This window comes from Solenopsis invicta, chromosome 4 (genome assembly GCF_016802725.1).
Source record: "Solenopsis invicta isolate M01_SB chromosome 4, UNIL_Sinv_3.0, whole genome shotgun sequence".
Taxonomy (NCBI): domain Eukaryota; kingdom Metazoa; phylum Arthropoda; class Insecta; order Hymenoptera; family Formicidae; genus Solenopsis; species Solenopsis invicta.
Window position 1 is genome coordinate 28,668,398 of NC_052667.1, and position 24,618 is coordinate 28,693,015.

General features: G+C 38.3%; 7 protein-coding genes across 13 annotated transcripts in view; 6 read left to right on the forward strand and 1 right to left on the reverse strand.

Annotated features, from left to right (window-relative positions):
- The first annotated feature begins 201 nt into the window (after window positions 1–201).
- On the forward strand, window positions 202–10,355 carry LOC105200432 (autophagy-related protein 2 homolog B). Its single transcript, XM_039448482.1, has 16 exons — window positions 202–667; window positions 1,630–1,942; window positions 2,018–2,328; window positions 2,412–2,594; window positions 2,730–2,954; window positions 3,065–3,534; window positions 3,609–3,911; window positions 4,007–4,124; window positions 4,237–4,337; window positions 4,420–4,920; window positions 5,020–5,298; window positions 5,363–7,081; window positions 7,181–7,939; window positions 8,008–8,282; window positions 8,473–8,774; window positions 9,422–10,355. Exons 1-16 carry the CDS (start codon window positions 491–493, stop codon window positions 9,656–9,658), a joined length of 6,273 nt encoding a protein of 2,090 aa, XP_039304416.1. The 5' UTR covers window positions 202–490; the 3' UTR covers window positions 9,659–10,355.
- Window positions 10,356–10,633: 278 nt separating this feature from the next.
- On the forward strand, window positions 10,634–13,907 carry LOC105200405 (protein disulfide-isomerase TMX3). Its single transcript, XM_011167957.3, has 10 exons — window positions 10,634–10,950; window positions 11,408–11,456; window positions 11,522–11,561; window positions 11,635–11,798; window positions 11,875–12,058; window positions 12,141–12,285; window positions 12,365–12,605; window positions 12,676–12,868; window positions 12,951–13,143; window positions 13,254–13,907. Exons 1-10 carry the CDS (start codon window positions 10,908–10,910, stop codon window positions 13,286–13,288), a joined length of 1,287 nt encoding a protein of 428 aa, XP_011166259.1. The 5' UTR covers window positions 10,634–10,907; the 3' UTR covers window positions 13,289–13,907.
- Window positions 13,908–14,072: 165 nt separating this feature from the next.
- Window positions 14,073–15,481, reverse strand: LOC105200404 (programmed cell death protein 5). Of its 3 annotated transcripts, none has more exons than XM_039448526.1 (5): window positions 15,084–15,481; window positions 14,891–14,976; window positions 14,714–14,822; window positions 14,477–14,640; window positions 14,073–14,398 (listed from the first exon to the last, which is right to left on the reverse strand). In XM_039448526.1, exons 2-5 carry the CDS (start codon window positions 14,906–14,908, stop codon window positions 14,348–14,350), a joined length of 342 nt encoding a protein of 113 aa, XP_039304460.1. In that variant the 5' UTR covers window positions 14,909–14,976; window positions 15,084–15,481; the 3' UTR covers window positions 14,073–14,347. The 3 variants fall into 3 exon arrangements, with proteins under 3 accessions (XP_039304460.1, XP_011166258.1, XP_011166257.1); XM_011167956.3 differs by lacking the exon at window positions 14,891–14,976 and having other exon boundaries at window positions 15,084–15,202; window positions 15,282–15,478; XM_011167955.3 differs by lacking the exon at window positions 14,891–14,976 and having other exon boundaries at window positions 15,084–15,453.
- Window positions 15,482–15,896: 415 nt separating this feature from the next.
- Window positions 15,897–17,715, forward strand: LOC105200406 (zinc finger protein-like 1). The gene is made up of 3 exons (XM_011167958.3): window positions 15,897–16,311; window positions 16,465–16,770; window positions 16,850–17,715. The coding sequence occupies exons 1-3, from the start codon at window positions 16,210–16,212 to the stop codon at window positions 17,402–17,404; spliced, it is 963 nt and encodes a 320-aa protein (XP_011166260.1). The 5' UTR covers window positions 15,897–16,209; the 3' UTR covers window positions 17,405–17,715.
- A 147-nt stretch (window positions 17,716–17,862) lies between these two features.
- On the forward strand, window positions 17,863–21,351 carry LOC105195659 (D-beta-hydroxybutyrate dehydrogenase, mitochondrial). 2 transcript variants are annotated; one of them, XM_011161177.3, is made up of 6 exons: window positions 17,863–18,713; window positions 18,941–19,149; window positions 19,665–19,961; window positions 20,031–20,336; window positions 20,474–20,714; window positions 20,956–21,351. In XM_011161177.3, the coding sequence occupies exons 2-6, from the start codon at window positions 18,984–18,986 to the stop codon at window positions 21,074–21,076; spliced, it is 1,131 nt and encodes a 376-aa protein (XP_011159479.1). In that variant the 5' UTR covers window positions 17,863–18,713; window positions 18,941–18,983; the 3' UTR covers window positions 21,077–21,351. The 2 variants fall into 2 exon arrangements, with proteins under 2 accessions (XP_011159479.1, XP_039304441.1); XM_039448507.1 differs by lacking the exon at window positions 17,863–18,713 and having other exon boundaries at window positions 18,906–19,149.
- A 281-nt stretch (window positions 21,352–21,632) lies between these two features.
- Window positions 21,633–23,313, forward strand: LOC105195649 (NPC intracellular cholesterol transporter 2). The gene is made up of 3 exons (XM_011161161.3): window positions 21,633–21,802; window positions 21,897–22,064; window positions 22,656–23,313. The coding sequence occupies exons 1-3, from the start codon at window positions 21,784–21,786 to the stop codon at window positions 22,919–22,921; spliced, it is 453 nt and encodes a 150-aa protein (XP_011159463.1). The 5' UTR covers window positions 21,633–21,783; the 3' UTR covers window positions 22,922–23,313.
- Window positions 23,314–24,124: 811 nt separating this feature from the next.
- The window catches only part of LOC105200410 (sodium/potassium-transporting ATPase subunit alpha), a 62,272-nt gene continuing 61,778 nt past the window's right edge, over window positions 24,125–24,618 (forward strand). For 2 of the 4 annotated variants that reach the window (XM_026132729.2, XM_039448495.1), the window contains exon 1: window positions 24,132–24,612. In XM_026132729.2, coding sequence (XP_025988514.1) covers window positions 24,583–24,612 — 30 coding nt within the window. In that variant the 5' untranslated portion in view covers window positions 24,132–24,582. Of the gene's footprint in view, window positions 24,613–24,618 lie in introns of all 4 variants that reach the window. The other 2 variants (XM_026132731.2, XM_026132727.2) reach the window with 2 other exon arrangements.

Below are 24,618 nucleotides of genomic sequence, written 5' to 3' on the forward strand. Positions count from 1 at the left end.
ATATTCATCACCGACATTTTAGGGGCAGATGTCCAGACTCTCTACTTCTAGGGACTCTAGCGAAATCTAGTCAGAAGAGACTCTCTAGAGACACAGCGCAGCGCTGGCGCCAGCTGGCGCGGCCTAGCAGCAGCGGCTGGCGGCGGTGGGTGAGGTGGGTGATCGGACGGGTTTGTGCGCGGGGCGCGGGACGCGATCTTGATCGACGAGGGGCGACGAGTACGACGAGGGGTCGCTTATATTGTGGGGCTGATTGTGGCGTATTGTGCCGAGCGTTGCCGAGCGTCATGGACGCGAACGGTGCGCGGTTAGGGAGATGCGTTTCGCTCGCGTAGATCATCGTTCGCCACGCTACTGAACGCGTCGTTCGACGTCGAGATATGCCTCGCGACAACGTGCCTGGCGTGACGAGATGATACCTTATTACAGACGCGACACGCCGGAATTCTCGGGATAGATCGCGTTACGGGTAGACGGGCTCCACGGGGCGATGAGCAAGATGTCTTGGTTGCCTCTCAGTTGGTCAGCGGACATCAAGAAGAGGGCCTGCAGGTACTTGCTGCAGCGTTACCTTGGCCAGTTTCTCGAGGAGCTCACGCTGGATCAACTCACCGTTGATTTGTACAATGGCACGGGACGAGTCGTCAACGTCAGCCTTGATGTGCAGGTACGTGTAACGTGCTTTTCTTTGTCTCGGGTACGCGATTCCCTTGCTTCCTTCTTTAACTGAACTCCGGAGAGATAAGATCATCGCGGTGCTCACTCGGTAAATAGTGCGCACATTCTTAATACGCGCAATACTATACGTATTTGCGTCACTGCGAAAATCTCGTATTCTCTTTGCCTTCGAACAGCTGATCGTGATTTAATATTTAAATGCTCCGCAAGACATTTGTATGACTAACGACGCGATGATTAGTTGCAGTTTTTAACATTTTCTTTAATTGTGGATGTAAAATGTGACAAAATAAAGATAAATATCATGATATATATATATATATATATATATATATATATATATATATATATGTATGTATGTATGTATGTATGTATGTATATATATATATATATATATATATATATATACATATATATACATACACACACATATAATACATGAAGCTAATGGAAGATTAATTAATAAATAGTATATATTGATATTAACATTTAATAATTTGATTTTTTTATATTTATTATTTACTGTATCTTTATTAAAAATGTCACATTTATTTAACTTATTCAATTTTTTGATTGCATAATTCTTTTAGAACTGTATTTTTTGCTTATAGACAAGTAATAAATATTCATTATGTATTATAACTATTGAAGCGATAATTATAATAAATCGGTTGGTTGCAACTTGGTGCATAAATTAATGAAACACAGTAGCATAACGCGAGTCATCGGTAAATACTGCGACATTTTAAATGTTAATAAGTGTTAATTTTATACAGACTTTATTTCTTCCGATATTTCGTAACACGATTGAATAAATGTTGAAAATGGGAACGCCGATTTTTTTATTTACATTTTAAATAATGACTACTTACTCATCTCAAAATTATTCTTTTTTTAATTTGTTATTTATAATTGATATTTTTGTAAAAGAATAAACGTTTATTGCGACAGGCGCTCAATGAAATGGGAGAGCAACAACATCTCCCATTGGAATTTGTCGATGGTTTTATACTGGAGATATCTCTCAGTATACCCTGGTCGGCGTTACTTAGTCAAGCGAGTTATGTAGAAGTCAAGGGTCTCAGACTAACGGTGCAACCGCGACAGAGACTCGAAACTGGAACATCGATGTTTGAATCTATGTGGAGTTCCATGACGTCCAGTATGCAACTTGCTAAGGAATGTCTGCAACAAGATGCGGCCAATGCGGGAAACGCTCAGCCCTTAGATTCGGTGGAACAGTTTGCAAAGACTATAGATTCAAGTAGGATACTTGGTTTACATTGTACAATATTTAACAATTCAAAGTTGAATTATTTTTATCATTTGTGTATCTCAGTTTTATCTAGGGTCAAAGTGAGATTTATCGATACTGTGATACGTTTGGAACATGTACCTTTGAATTCTTCCACGGGAGTAGCGATCGAAGTGTGGATACAGAATCTTGAATATTCTGACGAAGCTGGATTAGATCCCACTAATACGTCTCTAGATCCCGATGAATCTTCCAAAGGTTACATCGTTTCAGCGTTCTCCACTAAGCGATTTTATATGGAGGGAGTGACATTTCATACCGATGAATTTCCATCGCGTGCGAGAACATTTTCTCGAAGTATGTTGTCTAGTACGTGCTCTACTCCCGATTCTAAGGTAAGTATAAAAGTCTATTTTAGTTGATACTACAATAGAGAGGAAGCTATTACAATTTCACTTTTTTTTTTCTATGACAACAGAATTCAGACAGTCTGTTTATCTCCGCACAAATGTCTCCTACGCAAAGCATTCTGCACACTCCTCCGGAAGGAAATACTGTTAACAACTCGAATGAATCAAACCCTATCATGTTTGCTAAGCTAGCAGGTAGACAAGAAGTGAGGTTAAAAATGAAACAAGGGGAAGGAATATCGGGACCAAAGGTGGGATAAACCTAAATTCACAAGATAAACTTTCATCAATTAATTCTAATCTTTTTTATTTAAGAAATAATGTATCTAAACCTATTTTTTCTTTCTATATATTTTTTTTTTAAATGAAGGAGTAATATATTTCAGGTAGAACTGGAAATTACTCTAGGATCGCTTACTTTGTTCCTGAGTCCTAGGCAGCTTCATGTTTTATTAGAATTAGCGCATGGCCTAGCATCTCCGGATTTAGAAGATGTCAGTAATGTTGTTCCAAGAAGATACACGGAAAAACCTATGGCTAGCAGCGATTTTAATCGTATAGAACACGAGCTTATCCATCAGACACATCCTATGCAAGATTTGAAAACTACAGTATGTAAATTTATTTATATTTTGATGCATTTTTATGTTTATATAATATATGCACATTTATGTTTATATAATATATGTTTATGTAAGATATGTACATTTATATATTATAGGATCTACGGTATGCTCAAGGATGGTCTACTGGATCTGTAGATGAATCTGACAATGAAGACGAATTTCTACCAATGAAATTACCGTCTTCGTCAATGTGTGATTCAATCACGAGCAATAATTTCAGTATGGAGGGCAGCATATCGACCAGCAGCATTAGTTCAAAAAGTTCGGCGACGAATCTGCCGAAACAAAATAGACACAGACACAACATAGACAATGACACGTCCGCCGAAACTACCCAATTTCACATAAGGGTATCCTCCGTCGCTTTAGTTCTATTGCACGAAGACATATTGACGTCATGCGTGGAACAACTCGGTCTAACTTCTAGCAGTATAAGACAGATGAGAAATGCGGCGAAAGAATTTTTCAGGCAATTAGGAACGTTTGCTGTAGGCGGCTATGGAAGTAAAGATTTTGATACAGCATCAAAATCACTCACTGAAGCTTGCCAACTTAGTCATATTAGGTATATTAATATCACAATGACAGATTGATAATAATATTTTTTGGCTGTTGGCTAAAATTCCCGATTGATTATAGATTACTGGCAGCACCACTAGTAGTCGAGGGCAGTGAAAAGACTACTAATCAGTACTCCGCGATATCAGGAAGCTTGACTTTGGCTAGTTTGGAAGTTGTAGAATGTTTGGTTGACTCCAACAATCCTAGCTCATATAAAACACCATCGATGGAATTCGTTGAGCTCTTAGCGTTTACTAGAGAAAATACAACCAATATTGGATTTTCTAATAAAACCGATTTTAGATTGAGATTTAAATATACGCAAAAAGCTGTTCGACATACTCATATGACGAAATTTGCATATCCACGCACAGAGATCGAGTAAATATTTGAATTAAGCAACAATATTAATTTTATCAATTAATAACATTATAAATGAATTAGGTTAATATTTTCATATTATTGCCATTTTCCAGTATTCAAATGGAACCGTGCAGAGGTGAAGTAGACATTACTATCGTAGATAGAATATCTGCTATTCTTAATCCACAGCCAATATGTACTTGCAATCCTGTAATAAATGCTAGAGATGCTGTAAGTGTAATTGATAAATCTGCACAGATACTTTTTTTAAAAATATTTGTAACGTTTTTCAATAGACCTGTTTTAATTAACGGTATATTAAAAGCGATAACATATCTTTTAGAATCAACAGACATTATTTGATCAAGCTGTGGACAGTACAACACTGCCAGATTCTAGAGTAGATGTCAAAATTTCCTCATCATCGTGCACCATAAAACTAAGGTATTACATCAAACAAGCAATAATTTTCAGTTTTGCGTGTACTATATATAATTTTGATATGTATATATATATTTTTATATAGATTTCCCGTGCCAGATTTAAGACCACTGCACGATATGAGTCGTGCGCCATGGTGGAAAAGATCTGTGAGACCTGACTATATGATAGTGCAGATGACAAACGCACAAGTTCACTCCACTATGGATAGCCGATCTCACTATGTAGCTAGGCATGAACTGCAATGTCGGCGGCTATTGTTGTTATACGTAGAAACCGAGGGCGACACGCCAATCGAAATCGGTCTAGCTACAGTCGACGAAAAGAACGACGTCTTATCGAATCAGCAAGTCAGCGACGATCTTGGTTGGGCGAGAGTGGTGATTACTGTATATCCAGAACGTTTTGGTGCTCCATTGGAAGATAGTTCTGAAGAAGAAATAGAGAGTGATAAGCGTATTTTAGATGATACCTTGGAGAAAACGCCGAAACATGCACCTTCCCCATTCACTTCCAGACGAATCATGCGCGAATCTGACACACTTCATTCGAAATCTCATGAATACGGTCAGAAGAACGAACAAAGGTCAGCAATCTATTTTTTTATTTTTTTTAATATTCTTAAATATATTTTTATTAATTTTTTGTTTTGTAACTAAATATCTTTTTTAATGTGTTTCAATAGTGACGGCGAAGAGCTAATTATACCTGGCAATCGACAAGAAATGTTGGAATTTATCGAAGACGGCATACACGGTTCTAGGCTACAACTAGAAATTAATTTACCTTGTGCTTCCGTCCAGATTCCATCTAAACGCATTTATGAACAACTCTATAATCGATTCAACACCGATCTATTCTTATGGGAGCCATCGGCGCCCAGGCCCAAATACACAACTAATATGGAAAATCATATCGGCCTTGATCTGGCATCTACTCTCTTACAGGAGTCTACTTATCCTAAGTAAGATTTCTAAATAAATAAAACATTCTATAGAATTCTGAGACTAAATTTATGTCATTTACAGATTCAGCATGTGCAAAAGTGGGATCCAGTATAATTCGGACTCTGACTCGGACGAGGAAGGTATATTGCATTCTACAACGAACGAAAAGAGTCACAAAGAAGGACGAATGTCATCGAAGAAAGCACAGAGCAAATTGGCAATGACTCTAAGCATCAATCAGGGTCTTCTGTCTATGTACACTCCCGTACGCGATTCTATGCGCAACGTTATACCCGGGCAACAAGGAGAATTGATCATACGTTTAGAGGATGCCACGATATTTTCTGTGTCGGCGTACAAAGGAAATACTAATCTAAGCTACGCTTGTGCTATGATGAAGAACGTATCACTGGATCATTGCGGTCTGACGACGAGCCCATCGCAGACACCGCCGTTGAAATGTATCAACAGCGTTAGACCACGCTATTGCGAGAGAACGATATACCGTAGCGAACCCGGTAGTAATGTAGCAGCGAATCCTGGTGACAAAGACATGATGACAGTCGCGGTGAAGATACAAGCGGCTCATCAGACGCATCGTATAAAAACTTTCCGGGTTGCGATAGGTATAAGCGATGCCACATTGAGACACCGAATGTGTTCCGCCGCTACCTCGTGGTTTACTGAATTGATGGATTGCTTTGACGTGACGGATCATCCTGTTGCCGGTTATACCCCACCGGGTGTTCTGACTGAACTCCATTTGCATCTGTGGGAGTGCGCGATCGATTATAGGCCACTTCATCTGCCGCTGAGGTCCGTGGTGACTCTCGGTAATTTCAGCGTGTCAAGCAACATTACGGCACAAACCAATACGTCAACGTTACGTTTTATCGCGGAGGATGTCGCACTCTTTATTTCGGACAAACTGCGTGAAAAGTCAGTGGATCTAAAACGGGATTATGTGTGCGTAATGAATTTCGGTCTGTTTGAGTTGTCACTGCGTCTGAATGAGAGAATGTATGGCGGCGTGCCGCGAGTCGATCTTCGGGCGAGCAACAACGTGTTGCACGTACGTACGTGCTCGGATTCCGGTCGCGCTCTCATGCAATTGCTGACTTACATCGCTAACGACGGTGATTTGCAACAATCCAGTAGTACCATCAATAGCAGCAGCACTGAGAATATTCCTACCGTATCATCAATACCCACGAGATACGAGGAAAATCTTTTGGGCGTCGAGAGCATTAATACTCTTAGCAGGAGTCAGGTTGAGCGAGTCTATAGTCTGATGGAGGACGCGTTAGAAGAAACTGTAAAGGGGACGACGACCCAGAGTGGTAACAAAAGCGAGAAAATACCAATGACCGAAAATCGGGTCGAATTCTTCTTTCCTGATGATTCATGTGCCGCTACGCGAGAAGCAGAAACGCGAAAAAGTTCGCAAGAATGCGGTAAAGCGATTACATGCAGAGTGGAAGATGATGAGGACGACGACGAATTTTGTATTTTGGGAGAAGAGGCTGGAACAGGAATAATACGCTACGGAGTACCTGAGGTTCGATCGCTGTGTCAAGAACCACTGAGGATAGTGGATAATCACTTTTCTGTGCCAGTTGGCAAAACTGATCTATTGCAGACTCCGCCAAATTATCCCGCACCTATATTGAAATACACCCTCTGCGAAATGACGTTGATATGGCACATGTATGGTGGCAATGATTTCGACAATTCTCAACCACAATCTGCAAAGCACGTGACCATTAATGACAACGTTCGCAGCAATATCTTGCATGGAAGGTATGAAAGGCTCAAAAGTAAAAGTTAAATTTTTATTAAGACATTCCTATGTAAGGATAGATGGCATTCTCTGATTCTCTTTTTGTCTTTGTCCAATAGGAGTAGATCAGCCATAGGTGCAGTAGGCTTCAATAAGTCTAGTCCGAACGAAGTACACTTCGGCAGTGTACCGAATTCGCCGCGTGCAACGAGAGGCAACGAATCGTTGATCGATTGGCACACGCTAGGTGGCCCGGGTCGGCGGCACGACGTGCTGATGGAACTGCAACTGAGCAAGATTCGTTTCCAACACGAGGTCTATCCGGAAAACACCCGGGAAGCGTCGAGGCAGGTGCTTCTGGTACACGAGATTGAAGTAAGAGATAGGCTGGCGTCGTCACACATAAACAAATTCCTGTATCAATATAGCAGCGAAGCGAGACCAAGGCAGTCTCACTCTATTATGTTTACCATGAAGGCAGTTCACGTAAGGCCGGATCCCAGATTGAGTGCCCAAGAATGTTGTGTGAAACTTAGTCTACTGCCACTGCGACTGAACATAGACCAAGATAGCCTACTGTTCTTAATACAATTTTTTAACGAACTAGGCGGTGGATCGAAGCGAAGCCAAGAAAGCTCTAGCACACCTAGCTCGCAATCCACCCCCGTATCGAAACAAGGAACACCCACGCATCATCCGCCCATTATGAGCGTGAATGATGATGCGGTGACGAATGACGCGATGATGAATATGTCACAGACTATCATTGATCAAAATTTGTTGATACTCTTGGAAGATGAACTGACGTATAGGGAGAACAAGACTAAGACAAAGACTATCCACCAGGTCCACGACGATAGTCAACCGATATACTTTAGGTACGCCGAAATTGTTATATCGTTGAATAGAAATGGTAAGAATACTAACGATTTAAAATTGTCTTTAGAAACGTTGTATTCGGTCCAGAAGTCCTCATAAGGTTAGATTACCACGGGAAACGCGTGGATTTCACTCATGGACCGTTGGCAGGTCTGCTAATGGGTTTGGCGGAACTCAATTGTTCCGAATTAAGACTGAAGAGATTGTCATACAGGCACGGATTGTTGGGTTATGACAAACTTTTTACATATCTAGTTTCTGAATGGTTGCAGGATATTAAGAAGAATCAACTCCCGAGTTTACTTGGTGGCGTGGGTCCGATGTACTCTGTAGTACAGCTATGTAAGTATACGATTTGATCTCGAGTCTTAATTTGAAAATTAAAGGCGATGTTATTTTTCAAAATATTCACAACAAACTGAACATCTTTTGTATGTTGGTATGTTCTGAGTAATAGTTTTCTTTCGCTACCTACAAAATTATTTATTTAGCATTAGAAAGTTTACTATGGGCGTATATTTAATGATTGTAGTTCAAGGGATACGTGATCTATTTTGGTTACCAATCGAACAGTATCAGAGAGATGGGAGAATTGTCCGTGGGTTACAACGCGGAGCAAACAGTTTTACAACGTGTACCGCAATGGCTGCGTTAGAATTAACCTGCAGAATCGTGCAGGCGTTACAGACTACAGCTGAGACTGCGTATGACATAGTTAGCCCTGGTCCCAGTGTGAGATGCAAAAACAAAGGGCAGAAGGGACGTCGAAAGAGATATAATCAGCCACTGGATATCCGAGAGGGAGTGGCTAACGCCTACACGTTAGTCAAAGAGGTGAAACTAATAAAATGAAATTAACGACACGTTAAATAAAGAGTGTTATATGTTTCATATTTCGAAACATTACTAAAAATATAAAAATTTCGTAGATTATTCTAACTATATTTGATTAAGTGCTGTGTGAAACTTGAGCACAATTGTTTTATTGATTTAAAAATTATTTAATTTTTTGTTTACTCTTCTTATCTGAAATCGCGTTTTGTAATAGTATTTATTTGTAAATTTGATGAGAAAATAACATTACGAATTAAATCAAAATTTTTACATATATTGATAGAACTCTAATAAATATTCATATAAAAGTTTCGTTTGGATCCACTTACTCGTTTATAATTTATTTCAAACTGCCGCAAAATGTAGTTATTTTCATTGCATAAACTATTTATAAGCTAAATTTTTCATTGTTTTGCCCTTTGCAGTTTTGCCCTCAGGGCTAAATTTGGAAAATTTTTTATCATTAGGTAGAAAAAATAATAAACTTGAGAAATATTTAGTTTTTAATTTCGATAATCTTTAGATGGCACTGTAGAATCTCAAAATATCCTTAAATATTCGCTTAATGCTCAATCGTTTTAATTCGTCTTCTATTTTCCAAAAAATTTCCAATTAATATTACATCTATATAATATTTAATTATTCAGGGTTTGGGTGAGACTGCGACTCAATTGGTTCGCGTGGCTAGTGAGGAACACGAGCACAAGGGTACCGTCGGGGCGGTCGGCGGTGTATTGCGTCAAATTCCGCCGACAGTCGTGAAACCAATTATTCTGGCTACCGAGGCGACCAGCAACGTGTTGGGCGGCATGCGATCATCACTCGTGCCTGATGCGCGCCGAGAAGCTGTACAAAAGTGGCGGCAAGATTCCGATACGTGTTAATCTCATCACAGAATGGGAGAAATTGGGGGCTAAATCGTTATCGGATCGTCAGTCAATTTCGCTCAAACGATGCTTTACGATTGCGGCCGGGGAGGCCGGGCCACATTTTATTGTAACATATTCATGACATACATGTACGGAAAGAGAATATTAAATAGGATAAGAGTGCCATACGTTCGCGTTACGTTTGGCGATATTGTGATTATAGCGATTATTCTCATTGGATCTGTGCGAACTATTATCGCCTGATCTGTTCGATTAGGCCTCGAGGGATCGGTAACGAGCGCGAGGATACGATGGACCTAAAGACGTGGATTATCGACGAAAAACAGGAGGAGTCGCCGCGTTGGGTCCTAATTATGAGTGCTATACAAAGTTGACGTAGTCAGATCGATTCCATTGATTTTTTTTTTTTGTACATTACGAAAGGTTTGCGACGCATCTGGCAGACATCTAACGATAAATCATTTAGTTAAGAGTTGCCGCTAATTTCGTTACAAATGTACAAAATACTTGTTACACATGTAGAATATAAAGATAGCTGCGCGCTAGCGCGAAGGAATATATTAAGCTGCTTCTATATTCCTTCTCTATACATATACATTTTTTCTTTTGATCATGTGAATGTTTTATACCAATGATGATATGTGTATCCGAAGATTTTTATTAATAAAATTATACACGATATGAAAGAGAACGTCTCGCATCGTTTTACCCTACAGAATGTATTCATATCATTTAGTTAGAATTTAAAATTATTGAAATTGGAGGGAATAAGAGTAATTGTTCTTTCTCTTCTCTTCTTCTTTTTTTTTGCTCTGTCGGCACCTTTCGTGTACTTTTCCCTTTTTAAAGGTGAAAATGCGAGAAAGGTGCGGGTAAGGGGGATGGTTGACCAATGACCAGCCAGCGTCGGAGTTAACGAGGCGAGGCGAGGCGAGGCGAGACTGGCGAGAGGCGCGTCCGCGGCGCGTCGCGCGCGACAGTCGCCTGAGTCGCAGACAGTCGGGAGAAGCAGGGAGAAGATGCGACAGAAAGCGCTCGATCGTTTCCACCGCGTGACGAGGGTGACGAGTTAAAGGGATAGCGGATAGCGAGGCTAGACGAAGCGCACGTTACACGACCGTTCGCTCGCATCGCATTTGTGGCGATTATGCGGTCTCGGTCAACGCACTCGATGCGTCTGTGTTGTCGTACGATCAGATGAAGGAATCTTTTTATTTTCCGACATCTCGATTCGACGATCGGAATGGTTTCCCCGACGCGGGTCTCTTTCGTTGCGCTTCTCTATGGTAAGCGGCCGTAGACTACTCCGGAGAGTCAACGTTCCTCTCTTGCCCGCATAGGGGCAAGAGGAATTTGTACTCATATGTAGTTATGCGATTTGGGCTCGGCGTTTCTCCTCGTCGTATCGGCCGATCGATAACTGATGACTCGCTTGATATTCCTCTAATTCGATTCTTACGAGAGTCTCCTCTGTACACCAAGTAATTGGATTATATCGACGTATATGGAGAGAATTTATAAGACATCTGTTTGCACATCTCGAGTTTGCGATAAGTTTCGCACGATCTGATTTACAACAAAATATCAATTGCGTTTTTATCTTATGAAGCATGCACATATATATTTACGATAAAATCCAATAAGTTCTTTGCGTGCGTTCTAAGCCTCGACAAATAAATTTAATTGAATTCGAAACAAGTATTTTTTTACTTTTATCGTTTAATTATATTTGAACTTTTTCAGCGGTTCTGGCGCATACGGCAGGGTCGCGTGTACTCGAGCTGAGTGACAGGTAAGAGGTATTATTTCACTACGAACCAAGCCTATACGGTTACTTTTAATATACATTTTTCACAGATTTCTAGATGTACATAAAGATGGACAATGGCTAGTTATGGTATGTGCTCTTATACTCTTGTAAAACGTCTTTATATCTTTACAAAGTACAAAATTCTTTCTATTTTTCATAGATGTATGCACCATCGTGTGCACATTGCAAAAGAATGGAACCAATCTGGTCTCATGTTGCTCAACATTTGCACGCAACGTCCATACGAGTGGGACGAGTGGACTGCACTAGATTTACCAGTGTATCGAGTGCATTCAAAATTAAGGGATACCCCACGATTTTATTGTAAGTAAATCCTTCGTAACTAACTTTGCACTAGAATACGCGTACGATAATGTTCTTTTTCTTTCTCCTTTTATAGTTTAAAGGGCGATCAGAAATACGTATACGAAGGTGACAGAACCAGAGACGAAATAGTGAAATTTGCTTTAAGATTAAGCGGTCCTCCCGTGCAGGAAATAACGAAACCACAGAGTTTCGACATTATAAAAAGGGAACGCGATCTCTATTTCTTATATGTAGGAGACAAATCTGGATTCTTATGGGTAAACTCTGTTCGCAATTTCCTAATATATTACAAGAGTAGTTTGAAATCCATTTCTACATTTCTACATTTAATTGATACAGGAACTTTATCACAAGACTGCGAACACGTTTCAAGCGCATGCATTTTTCTATCAATCTCAGCCGACTGTCGTGAATAAGCATGCGCCTGTCGATAATGTTCCGGCATTATTCGTTTACAAGGACAATTTGCATTATAATTTCACTGGTGAGTCGATCGAAAGAAAATAAAAGGGACGATTATTACCATCGCTATTAATTGTGTCGGTATTTTGTTTAATTTGCAGGACACAACTTGATCGACAAGGAACAAGTGAACAAGACGCTTCAGAAGTGGGTGAACGCAGAGCGTTTTCCAACGTTCCCGAAAGTAACAAGAGGAAACATAAATCAATTATTCTTAACAAATAAGAATCTCGTTTTAGCGGTAGTGGAGGAAAACCAATTGGAAGAAGTCGCGCCTGATATGCTAGAATTCCGAGATATGGTTGAATCTGTGATCAAGAATAAACGAAATAAATATCACGAGTAGGTTGTTACGTTTATTAGACAGTGATTGTGATAGAAGAGCTACAAAATAAGCCATCATTGTGTTCAGTCATTTTCAGTTTGGGTGGATAGGCAGTCCCAATCTAGTCAACAGCATAGCGATGATGACGTTACCTATACCGAGCTTACTTGTGATAAATACAACTACCAATCACCATCATATTCCCGATGATGAGACAGAAAAACTAACCCCATACGTGATAGAATTGTTCCTAGAGCAGATTCGCAACGAGAGTGCTCCGGTACAGCATTAATGTCTCGTATTTTTACCAATTATTCCATCTATCTACTAAAAGAATACTCAAAGTGTTTATATGTTTTCAGCGATATGGTGGCAACAGTTGGCTAGTACGTGTTTACAGGAAATGGTTCGAAATAAAAACTGTTTTGATTTCAATGTGGAAGGGTAATCCTGTTTTGATGATGGTACTGTTTGGATTGCCATTTGGATTTTTATCGTTGATATGTTATGGCATTTGTTGCCCGGATTTATTGGACGCGAACGATGATGAAGATGGTAATTTTTTTAATTTTTTTCAAGACTCATTTTTATATAAAAACATTTATACACACACACACACACACATACACACATAAATATACATAATCATCTTGTGCTTCTTTCAGAGAATACTGGAAATTATCATATGAAGAACGATTAAGTTGCTATTAAGCTATAAGATATATTATGCAGAATTCCAAGAAACATTTTTTTCATTATGTATAGTGTATATAAACGCTTATGATTGTATCTGTAATATGTTCTTAACAAAAATTTGCCAAAGCAGATTTAAGATTGCGAGAAATTTTATACAATATTCATATATTTTCGACATTCCATATATTTTATTTTTGATCCATTTCGTATACACGATACTAATTTCTTTTATGTATTGTATATAAAAAAAAAAGGTTATGTGTATCTCTCGAGACAATATGACTTATCGAGTTAAGCAAATATGTACACACACTTGGAAAAATTTGTCTTAACACAGCTTTAACAAAAAGAGAATGTAATATATATCAAAAATTTATATATTAAACATGATTGTTCACATAGTTTGTAAAAACATATTAAACATCAAACTAAATATTGGTTTTTGTATACGTATGGATAAAATAATGATAATATTTAGCATTACGCAAGTTGTACGGTACTGTTGTTTGTTGTATCGTGTAGACTGCAAGTGTGATTGTGATTTCTTTTTTAGGATGAAAAATAATTGTGGGTTTGCTGAATGTATTTATATGTATAAAAAAAAAAGAGATCTAAAGAGTAAATATTTCTCCAGATATATTACTATTATTACTACTATTACAAAGAAGTTACAAGTGGTTTGGTGTGAAAGTGACTGATTCTTATTCCACGTATATCTCGGTTCTATAGAAGTTTGATTAAAGAAAAACTATTAACGGAAAATTATGAATCAAAGAATATGAGATGACTGATAATTCGTTTTGGGAATATATTTTGTTTATATTATTACTATTACAAGTATATATTCAATGTTTAGGTGAGTGATTACGCTGATCAATCCTTTTGTCCTATTATATCAAAATTTGTTCAATTGACACAAGTAATTTTTTTTATTTCAATACAGCATAAAAATATCATAACTAAGCAAAAAGTAGGATTATAATTTCTGTAACTTACTGTAAATATGAAACCATGAGCAGTGTTTCTAATTTAAACAATTTTAGATGTAAAATTTGTACAATTGTTACAAGTCCATATCGTCGTCAAAGTCCATAGCTGCTCTTCTCCTATCAAACTAAAATGAAAAATTTTGATTATATTTCTATTATACGTTACTAAATGCACTATTGTACTACACAATTATATTAATTACTTTGACTACTGTCTTCTTTTGTGTCTGCTGATTCACATTTTCTAGCAAGTTGATCAGTTCTTTTTCTCCAAGTTTGCCAGGTAGTTGTCCACGTTGTGCCATGTTTAAAAGCATTTCTTCTACCATTTTGCCCTTCTCAGGTTTTCCAAGGCAAAGTGTATTCACTATTCATAAATATATAATGTTAGAAACTGTTAGTACCATACTTCAATAATATTGATAATAAAGTAAATTTACATCTTGCTCTAGCTGATTGATCTAACACTTGGGTCAATATAGTATGCTTCATCTCTTCCATTTGCTGCTTTCTCTCTTCCATCACTTGTTTATCGTTGGCATTGTTACCCTAAAATAGTAGATACTTAAACAATTTTAATTCTATCAAAATTAATGTTGAAGTATGTGGGAGTTAACCTTTAAGACATCATACATATTTTGCTTCTATTAAATATTGTGCATTATACTTTGAGGATATTGTAGAGTTACATGGCTTATGTGTTCTATTCAAAAGGATTAAAATAATCATTAAAGCAGATGATTCATAGCTTTCAGATCATTAGTCATACATTCTAAAATACAAAATCGCATGCAGTTTCGTTATATTTACCTTATATTGGGCCTGTAATTGAGCCAGACGTTGCTGTCGTAACGCTTCAAGTTCTGGGTCTGACATATTTATGCTTTCGTAATTTTTCCAAGCTTTTTCAAGATTCTTTGTACGCTGAACTATATCAACATATACATATATCTAAATATAAATCAAGCCCAGTCTCTCTCTCTCTCTCTCTCTCTATTTTCACCGTACACTCTGATGTATGTTCACTGCTCAAGTCACAACCAGTCACAACATCCTTCTAACCTAAGACCAAACAAGCTCTTAATTTTCTTCCTTTCCTCCCCATTTCACCCTCACATCTCTCTTAACCATAAATGTAATAAACTAAGCGCGACCTTCCACGTCGAACGTCGAAGCTTGCACGTCGATAATGCTTGAAACTGCTGGTGAAGCTTAAAGTGAATAAGGAGAAAACATTTTGGACGTATTTCCTTCTCTCTCATTTAGAGAGATAGTCATTGAAAATTATTTTCTTTCTTTTTTTCTTTCAGTTTTTCTCGGTAAAACGAGAATATCCGCGAGAAGAACTCAATTATGCTGAACTCAATTTAGAATCCGTTAACTTGTGACAAGTTTAAGTGATGCACAAAATGTGCAATAGAATATTATATGTATGTATATGTAAATATGTTGCATCACCTCAGCTCGGTGTTACCGGTCGATGTCGATTTAAAGATTGTATTTAACCTATTATTGACGTTTCAATTTTTTAACATGTATCTTTATTTATTTAATATTTTATCCAATGCACATCGTATTTTATTGTATTATTTTTATTATCCGGTATTTCTCATGTAGCGCGATGCGACAGTCGTTACAATGTTACGATTGGACAACGGACGGAGCTACGTGGAGCCTGTTGGCTATTTCCGCTATTTCCGATCTCTCCCAGCTGAAAGAATCGTCAGACGACGTGGCCGATGATGGAGTATGGTAGGATTGGTAGGTGGTAGGCAGTGAAAATAAAACGGTGATACATATTATCACGAGTTTCCGATATGTCACTCAGCGAGGCTTAATAAAGCGACTATTGTTGCGAATTGGAATCTCTGATCGCGTTTCAACGTCGTTTCGATCCTCTCGTTGTCGCCAGTTGTCGCAGCCGCGACGTTGCAACATGGGTCTTTGCAAGTGTCCGAAAAGAAGAGTAACGAATCAATTTTGTTTTGAACATCGGGTTAATGTATGCGAACACTGCATGGTCACGGGTCACCCAAAGGTATTTTCTCCTCCATCGTTTTTTTAATATTTTAAAACTTTTTTTACGCATGTAAATATCTCTGACGCAAATTTTTTCATGCGGCAGTCGGTTTGTCATAACCACATGTGCGATACGTACATACATCTAACGTTACTAATTTTGTCTTTACAGTGTATAGTGCAATCGTATTTATTATGGCTGCACGACCATGATTACAATCCAATTTGTACGCTGTGTTCGAACAAATTGAGCGATGGTGATTGTATAAGGTTAACGTGCTATCATATGTATCACTGGGTGTGTTTGGACCGATATGCTAGAGATCTGCCACCAACTACCGCACCAGCGGGTTATACTTGTCCTACGTGTGGCGTGTGCATCTTTCCACAACCGAAATTGGTGTCGCCAGTTGCAGATGTTTTGATTGAGAAATTGGCAACTGTCAACTGGGCTCGAGCTGGTCTTGGTTTACCATTGGTACTTGTCATTATTTTATTTATTATTCTTAATTAATGTCAATTATGCTGTTTTATACTATATAATTGTTTTGTTGCAGCTAAGTGACGACAGGGAACAAAAACCAGAACAGGAGCGTCCTTCGATAACAGTGGAAAACTCTCTGTTCCAAAATCATACAGCGGCTATACCGTCGTCGCCTACAGTGGCGGTGTCTCGTACAAGCAGTACCATAAATTCAAATTCCATTGTCAGCAACGTACACGCGAACAATCAGAAGCTTGGCCCACCTTATTCCATTGTAAATATTGATTCGTCTTTAGGACTATCCACTCCAGCCTCTAGAAAGGTATGCGAAGCTTATGACGATCCAAAAGACATGTCCTTTGATCACGATGAGAACAAGTACCAACGTAAATCAGCTATAGAATGGTTCCGGAGATGGTGGAAACTGATATCGCGAGCACCGGTACGAAGGAAAACTGCAGGATCTTTGTATAAGAGATACGCTATATTGGCTGTTATCGGTATATTATTCTTCGTTGGAATTATTTTGCTCTTTTCGTGGCTGGGTAGAATGGCGACGGATGGTGATCCGAGTTTCGACGTGGGTGCGAATCCTAATCTGAGATTCGGCGAGAAGTCTGTAATTTAATACAGTATGCATCACGAGTGGTAATAATCGTCGGTCCATTATGAAGAATGGATGAAACAATCTCTGGAAATATGAGAAACGTGGCAATCGCGAATATATAACTGGAATGCAATTACAATATGTGAGAATGCACAATTTTGTGAGACAGTAGGATATATCTATTATAAGGTAGTGTACGTAACATTTGTTAATTTTCGTGTAAATTATATTTCACATCCAAGTTGTACATTTAAATCTGTAAAGGCTATCGATTTATAAATTTATGAAACCATTGTATGAAAACTATTGTATTAAAAACTTGTTTTTTTTTATCTACTATGTTTATCGTAGGACCAAAGAAATTCAAATTATTTTTGAATGTGATATTTTATATGTACGATTACGTACGTCGCAATTTTAACAGTGATATTACGACCAATTTTATCTAATTTATTAGTTTGTCATTTATATTTTGTATTTTATAATTATGAATTATTTTTTATATAATCAAATCTATATTTACTGTAATGTATAGTAGTCTTTTTTTTTTTTATATTACTAGGCAATGTCTTCATGTATGTACAAGAATATTTTCTTTCATAGCTAGAACTTTGTAAGAAAGCAGCAAAGTTTGATATCTTTCCAAATTACAAGTGTAAAAAAAAAGACCGTACGATTCGATACGCTCTTTCCTGATGCGGGATATTGAAATTCAAATGAAGTCTGTCCAATCCCTATAAACCATTAACTCATGAAATATTAAAATGCTTACAAAACAACTGCACATACACGTTAGGCGATATAGCTTGTCCATGTCTTTTTGTTTTTATGGACATTTTATTTAAAATAGCATGATTCTTTCTTAAAACAGATTTCTTCAAGTTATATTTTTTTGTTGTAGCAGATAAAATAAGAGATTTTAAATACATTTTATATATATATATATATATATATATATATATATATTTGTTAATGCTTACTTAATAACGGAATATAACAATTCTTGTAGTCACACAATACTAATTTACTAAATTAGCTAAATTCAATTTTTGATAATTTAATCAGAAGCTACATCGATATTCAAGTAAATCGAAGTTTAGTATTAATTCTGATATTAAACGATTCAAATGGAAGAATTTGAAAAATTACGTTTTACTCTAAATATTCCATGTAAATTACATATTCCGTATCGAAAAGCAACGAGCATGACGTGACGACGCCACGCGGAGTCGGATGGATCAGGTCACATTTCTTCTTAGCGGTCTAGACAGGCCGGTCAGGCAAGCCGGAACGATCGTGCAGAATCATTCTTTTCATTCCACTGGACGCGGTGAGTACTAGAACCAATTGTACGTCGTGTCAGTTTACACATTTCTGTGCTATTATATTTGTAGATATTATGTCCATCACATATTTATTTAACAATTTTTATTATATGTGGTAAAGACATACGAGTATATCTTTTATTTTACTAAGCGTGACGAAATTTAAATAGATAGCGAACGGTCGGAGACCGGTTTGTGCATACATTTAAGCTGATATTTGTGTATCGGATAGTCGAGCGTCCGTAGTAGATGAGGTGAGTGTCTGGTTCAGCTGCATGAAGATGAACTCGGTGGAAAAAGTGTATGGCAACGAGTGGGCAGCGTGGTGGAGAAAACATTCAATGGCCTTACAAGTTGGAATGACAATTTCGTGCAACATCGCGTATTTTGCGGACGCCGGATACACGCGTAAGGCCGTGACGCTTTCGATGATTTTGCTAGGTAAGAGGATCTATCTGCTCGCTTCGCTCGTTTCTTCTGTTCGCTGACTTGGTCGAATCAAATCCGAACGTTCTGCCTTGAATCTTTCTTTGATATTATATGTATAATTTGAAAAAAACATTGTTCATTGTATTTTTTTTATATTTAATGCATTTTATTTAAAAAAAAGAAAAAAAACAACGCGTTGAGAAAAACGGTTCCAAGCACAGACGAAGTGATAAGTTCACGAGATGCAAGATGCATTTTAAATAAAACTTCTTAATTAGAATTAATTTAATTCTATTTAAGTACTTAGTAATTACGATAATATACTTTTTTTTTACTTAAATTGACTAACATTTGTATTTTACTTAAAATAAAGACAGTTTTTAAAAATGTCTTCAGTTTTAACTAGTCAAGATATTCGTGAAACGTCATAAAGACTCGAATAAGATAAAATTGGATACGTTAGCTCGGGAAATGTTAAAAGTTCGAACGTATTTGAAGAAATGTTTCTTTGCTTCTTTCTTTCTCAGGTGGTGCTACTTTGTATTGTTTCTTCAATCGTCAGCGAAAAATAAATACGCGGGATCTTATCGTTATATCCGGTTGTAATTCTGGTTTGGGCTATAGTTTAGCGATGCACTGTCGTGCTAAAGGTGCGACAGTTTTGGCCGGAGTGCGTGAAATTATGACAGTGCCTAATTCTAATGCTGCTGTTGAAGCATTGGAGAACAAAGGCGTCATCGTTCACCATCTCGATATCACTAATGAATTATCCACTCGTAACTTTCGAGATAAAGTCAAGAGTCTGTTGGAGGAACGACAGTTAGGTGAGCGATAGAAAAAATAAATGAGGGATGGAATAAATTTGCACAGACTGTAAGATTATTCGTTCGCAGTATTGCGCGCATTGGTGAATAACGCCGGGGTGATGACTTTCGGCGAATTCGAGTGGCAAACGCAGAGTCTCATTGAGAATCAGATAAACGTAAATCTATTGGGAACGATGAGAATCACGCAGGAGTTAATGCCGATTTTACGAGAGAATCGCAGCAGAATTATCGTGGTATCCAGTCATTGTGCCGACGAGCCTTTGCCAGGTATAAGCGTCTACGGGGCTACGAAGGCCGCCCTCGACGCCTGGGCTACCTCTCTTCGGGTGGAGATCGGCAAATATGGAATTGAAGTGGTCTCTTTTATACCTGGTTCGTGTCATTTTTTAAATCCAACCAAGTTATTTATCTAGAAGCGCAAAATACGTTTGATTTTTTGTTACATGCTTTTGCCGTAATTATCTTGAGATGTCTGAGAATAAGTTTCTCCCTTTCTCTTTCCTCGATAGGTGGCTTTGTATCACAAAGCAATATTATGAAACGGCAACGGCTACATTTTGAAGAGATGTCGCGAAATATGTCGAAAGAAGCAAAACAATTTTATGGCAACTATTTCAATCGATACGCGGAGTATTTTTCTCTGGTGTCACCCACAGAAAATCTAAACAATTTAAAGGTTCTGTCAGATCCAAGGATCTACGAAATCTTCGACAATGCTCTTCTCAACGTTTATCCTTCAGCAGTTTATAGGTAAACTGTTGTTAGCGATGATTGATAATCACAATCAAATTGTATGTAATTCTAAATTAGGAATCATGATCATTCTAGTGAAATTATAGCGCAAATAGTTGAATATTCTTGCAACAAAGTATGTTTTTCACAAATGTTTAATTTTTGTGATACATTTTGCAAAAATCATCTACCAAGCGAAGAATTGTCTGTTGTCGCGCTAATTATAATACACAATTATAATATCCTATATTATTTTCAGATGTGAATCATGGCGATATTTTCTTTATCGCATTTTATTCAAGAGCACTCCGATGTGGATACGTGACCGATTGGTACAACGCTTCGTCGTGGTGCCGCCATGGCAGACCAATGAAAAATGAATCATCATTATTATCTTATTAATTAGAATTTTCCTTCTTTACCACGTACTTATATACATACATACATACATACATACATATATATATATATATATATATTTTTTTTTTTATTGAAGAGAAAGCTATTCCAATTCATTTAAAAAACTGATTATAATATGAATATGAATTTCTAAATGGAATAATTATTACATGTCCTTCTCTTTTTCCTTTTTTCGTAATCTTTGTCGGAAATATTTTCTCGAACGAATAATCTACGAGATTGACGCGAGTGAATTATTTTGAAGATCAAATTATCTAAGTAAAGGAGACCTAAGAGAGCTGAAAAACAATTTTAATTAAAATCTTTTATATAATTTTGTCTATTAACGTCGCGCTGCTGATGCAGCTTTCTGTTTGTCGGAACAAGTTAAATTTATCAAATACAACGATTGCTTTATTTAATTGTTAGTAGATTACTTTAATCGTTCGATGAGTGCGCAATTAAGATACATGTTTATGACTGATAATTTCTGTAAACTTGCAACATCATTGGCACAGGTGTTAGCTATCGAGTGTCTAGACAAGTTTTTTTATTTGATTCCGAGCTTATCAATTTTTAGGATATCCAGGTGTTCGATTAGATATTATCGAGCGAATAAATAAGCGATTCTCTTACGATTGAAAATCACATTGATCGCCGTCACCTTCCGTGAAGCTCCTGTGCTACCATGAAAGTTTTCTCTTTCGGTAAACCTCTTGCCTCACGTTGATTTATTTTTCGACTCTCACAGTGTTTCTTCTTGAAGCGCAACATTTTGACTGTGCACTTTTTACTTTGCAGTCTACGTCATCTTTGCGATCTGCATCGCGGCGTCCCTGCAGGACACCTCATTCTTTCCGTGTGACGATGGACCTGTGCCCAAGTGGTTGAGGGTGGATGGATGCGATAGTCCTCCTTGCGATTTTGTCAGAAATACCGATTTAATAGCGCAATGGGGATTTGAAGCCAGTAAGTAACGTTACGTACGTATGTACATAGAGACAGGAATCAGTATGCAGGATAATTGTCAGATAATCGTTCGATAAATCAGCAGATCGGAGTAGACCTGACTATAGAGATTACAGCGAATCTGATATTAAGTTTGCGTTCCGCTAGAACGATTATTCGCAGGGTTTGTAAACGTAACACGATGGCACATTAATGACGAAAGTCAAAGAGAATTCGTCGAACGTAGTTTTGAGGCAAATTTGCGGTAGATTCTATCTACGCTGAATTTCCACCAACGATCTTCAGTCAGACGATACATACATGTATGTACGTTGCACGAATTTGCTTGACTTTTGCCATCAATGTGACACGTGACTGTTATTGGCAAAGTTGGTGATATTTGCCAATATCGTATCGATAGGGTGATAACAATATAGCTTTTTCGCTGACAAAGTAGAAAAAGGAGAAGTTTTTTCCTCGACTGTTCGGAAAACTATTTGACCGCTCGGAGATTCATCGAATATATCTGACTACCGAAATTTGTGACTAAACGACATTTTTGACGCGACAGGAATCGATTGGTGTTTGATCGTAAGATTATCTTGTCTGTAGACGCTGACGCGGAATCGTTGAAGCCCCGCGTGAAAGTCACACTCGAGGGATACACGTTTGACTATCCGTATCCCGAGAAAGATGCGTGCAAGTCTCTGGTTGACAGCGAGTGTCCGTTAAGCGAGGGTGATGAGGCAACGTACAATCTCAAGATGCCGATATCTAAGGTTTATCCATCCGTGACCCTGACTATTGAGTTTGGCTTGATCGACGAGAATGACAACGTGCAGGTGTGCTTCAAGCTGGATGGCAAGGTGACCGGCTAATAGGATCTCGTCTCACGATTGTTTTAACGCACCTTATGATAACGAAGTAAATCTTCGAGTGATCGTAGCCATTAATTTTTCTCATAAAAAAAATATTTGTTTTGTGTTTACGTTAATCGATCTTGCAAAGTTGTAAAATTTAGCTGAGCAGGCTAAGAGATACGAATGACGAAATTGTGTATTAAGATATACGCCTATCGTACCAAGAAAGAAAATTAAGATATGAGTTGATAATAAAATTCAATCAAGCGATTGTATCTCTTTGTTCAAACATATAATACCATTTTTATTTTTCTTTTTGCATAATATAAATCGTTAAATTGTTAAATTTAATCAATAATATTGTATGAGATTACTTAAATATAGTTAAATAAATCTTTATGTTAAATTTTGTACAAAATAGTACACAATATAAAATTATGAAACATACTGTAATTAAAGCTTAGACACACACACACACACACACACACACACACACATATATATATATATATATATATTACAAACGTCAAGATTATACAAAAGCATTATCCGAAATAAGCACAATAATACAAAATTTAATTTTTGATCAGGTATTTGGCAGATGTTTCAAGAAATAATTTCACGAATTTTTACGTTTTGACACTTAATAAAAATTTACATTGATAAAAATCGATGATAATTTATATTGAGAGGGGGAGAGAGAGAGAGAGAGAGAGAGAGAGAGAGAGAGAGACATGGAATTCTGAATAAAAAATAATAACTGCTAATTCTTTAAAAAAAAAAACGTAAAATTTATAAAATTAAATGTGTTAATTTAGCGAATTTTGCGTCATTATATGTGTCTTGTTAATTTCGCGTGACATATTAGTACCGTATCGTAGTATAACATCTGTGCGAATGTGAAAGAGGAAGGAGGGAGTTATGTTGCGCGCCACGCCGCGCCGGCACGTCGGCGCGGCGATCGACCGTCGATCAGTGACGTCACCGTTACGCAGGCGCGGCAGTCACGGCAAGATGGCGGACGCGAGGGAAAATTAGCGGCGGCGGGACGCGCGCCGGGAGATAGTCTCGTTAGAGTTGAGTAGCGAGTGAAAGGGATTTCGCGCCGGTGGCGCAAGACGGTTGGTTTACCGTTCGTTCGTTCGTTCGTTCATCGTCCGATCACGCCGTTGCCTCGTGCTGCGGATTCTCGCCGCGAGGATCGCGTTACGCGAGGAAGCGCGTCGCGCTCTGACGTCACGCTGCTCCGTATCTCGCGCTCTTTCTCGCTCTCGTTCTTTTCTATCATCCCCACCAACCGCGCGCGCGCGCGCGCGGGCGCGGGGTCGCTCCGTTTCTCTCTCTCTCTCTCTCTCTCTTTCTCGGCGACGGGCGTTCGAGTCGGAGCTCGCGCGGAACAGCGCGTTTCGGCTGCACGAGTAGCGAACGCGAGTCAACCGTCGAGTCGCGCGCGATCAGTTGATCAGTTTGCGCGTGTGCCACGAACGGAAGGATTACACGGGTTGTGCTCCAAGTGTGTGTCGCGGAACAAGTAGAGGAAGAAGAAGAAGAAGAAGAAGACACATCGGAGAGACGTCGACGGCGTGAGTCGCAACACGCGCCGCGACGCGCGCAGCAGGTAGCCGGAGGAGTAACGTCAGGTCGGACAGCCGCCCGAGCGCCACCGGCTTGTTGTCAAGATGGCGTCTAAGGGGAAGCTAGACATCGAGGTCAGT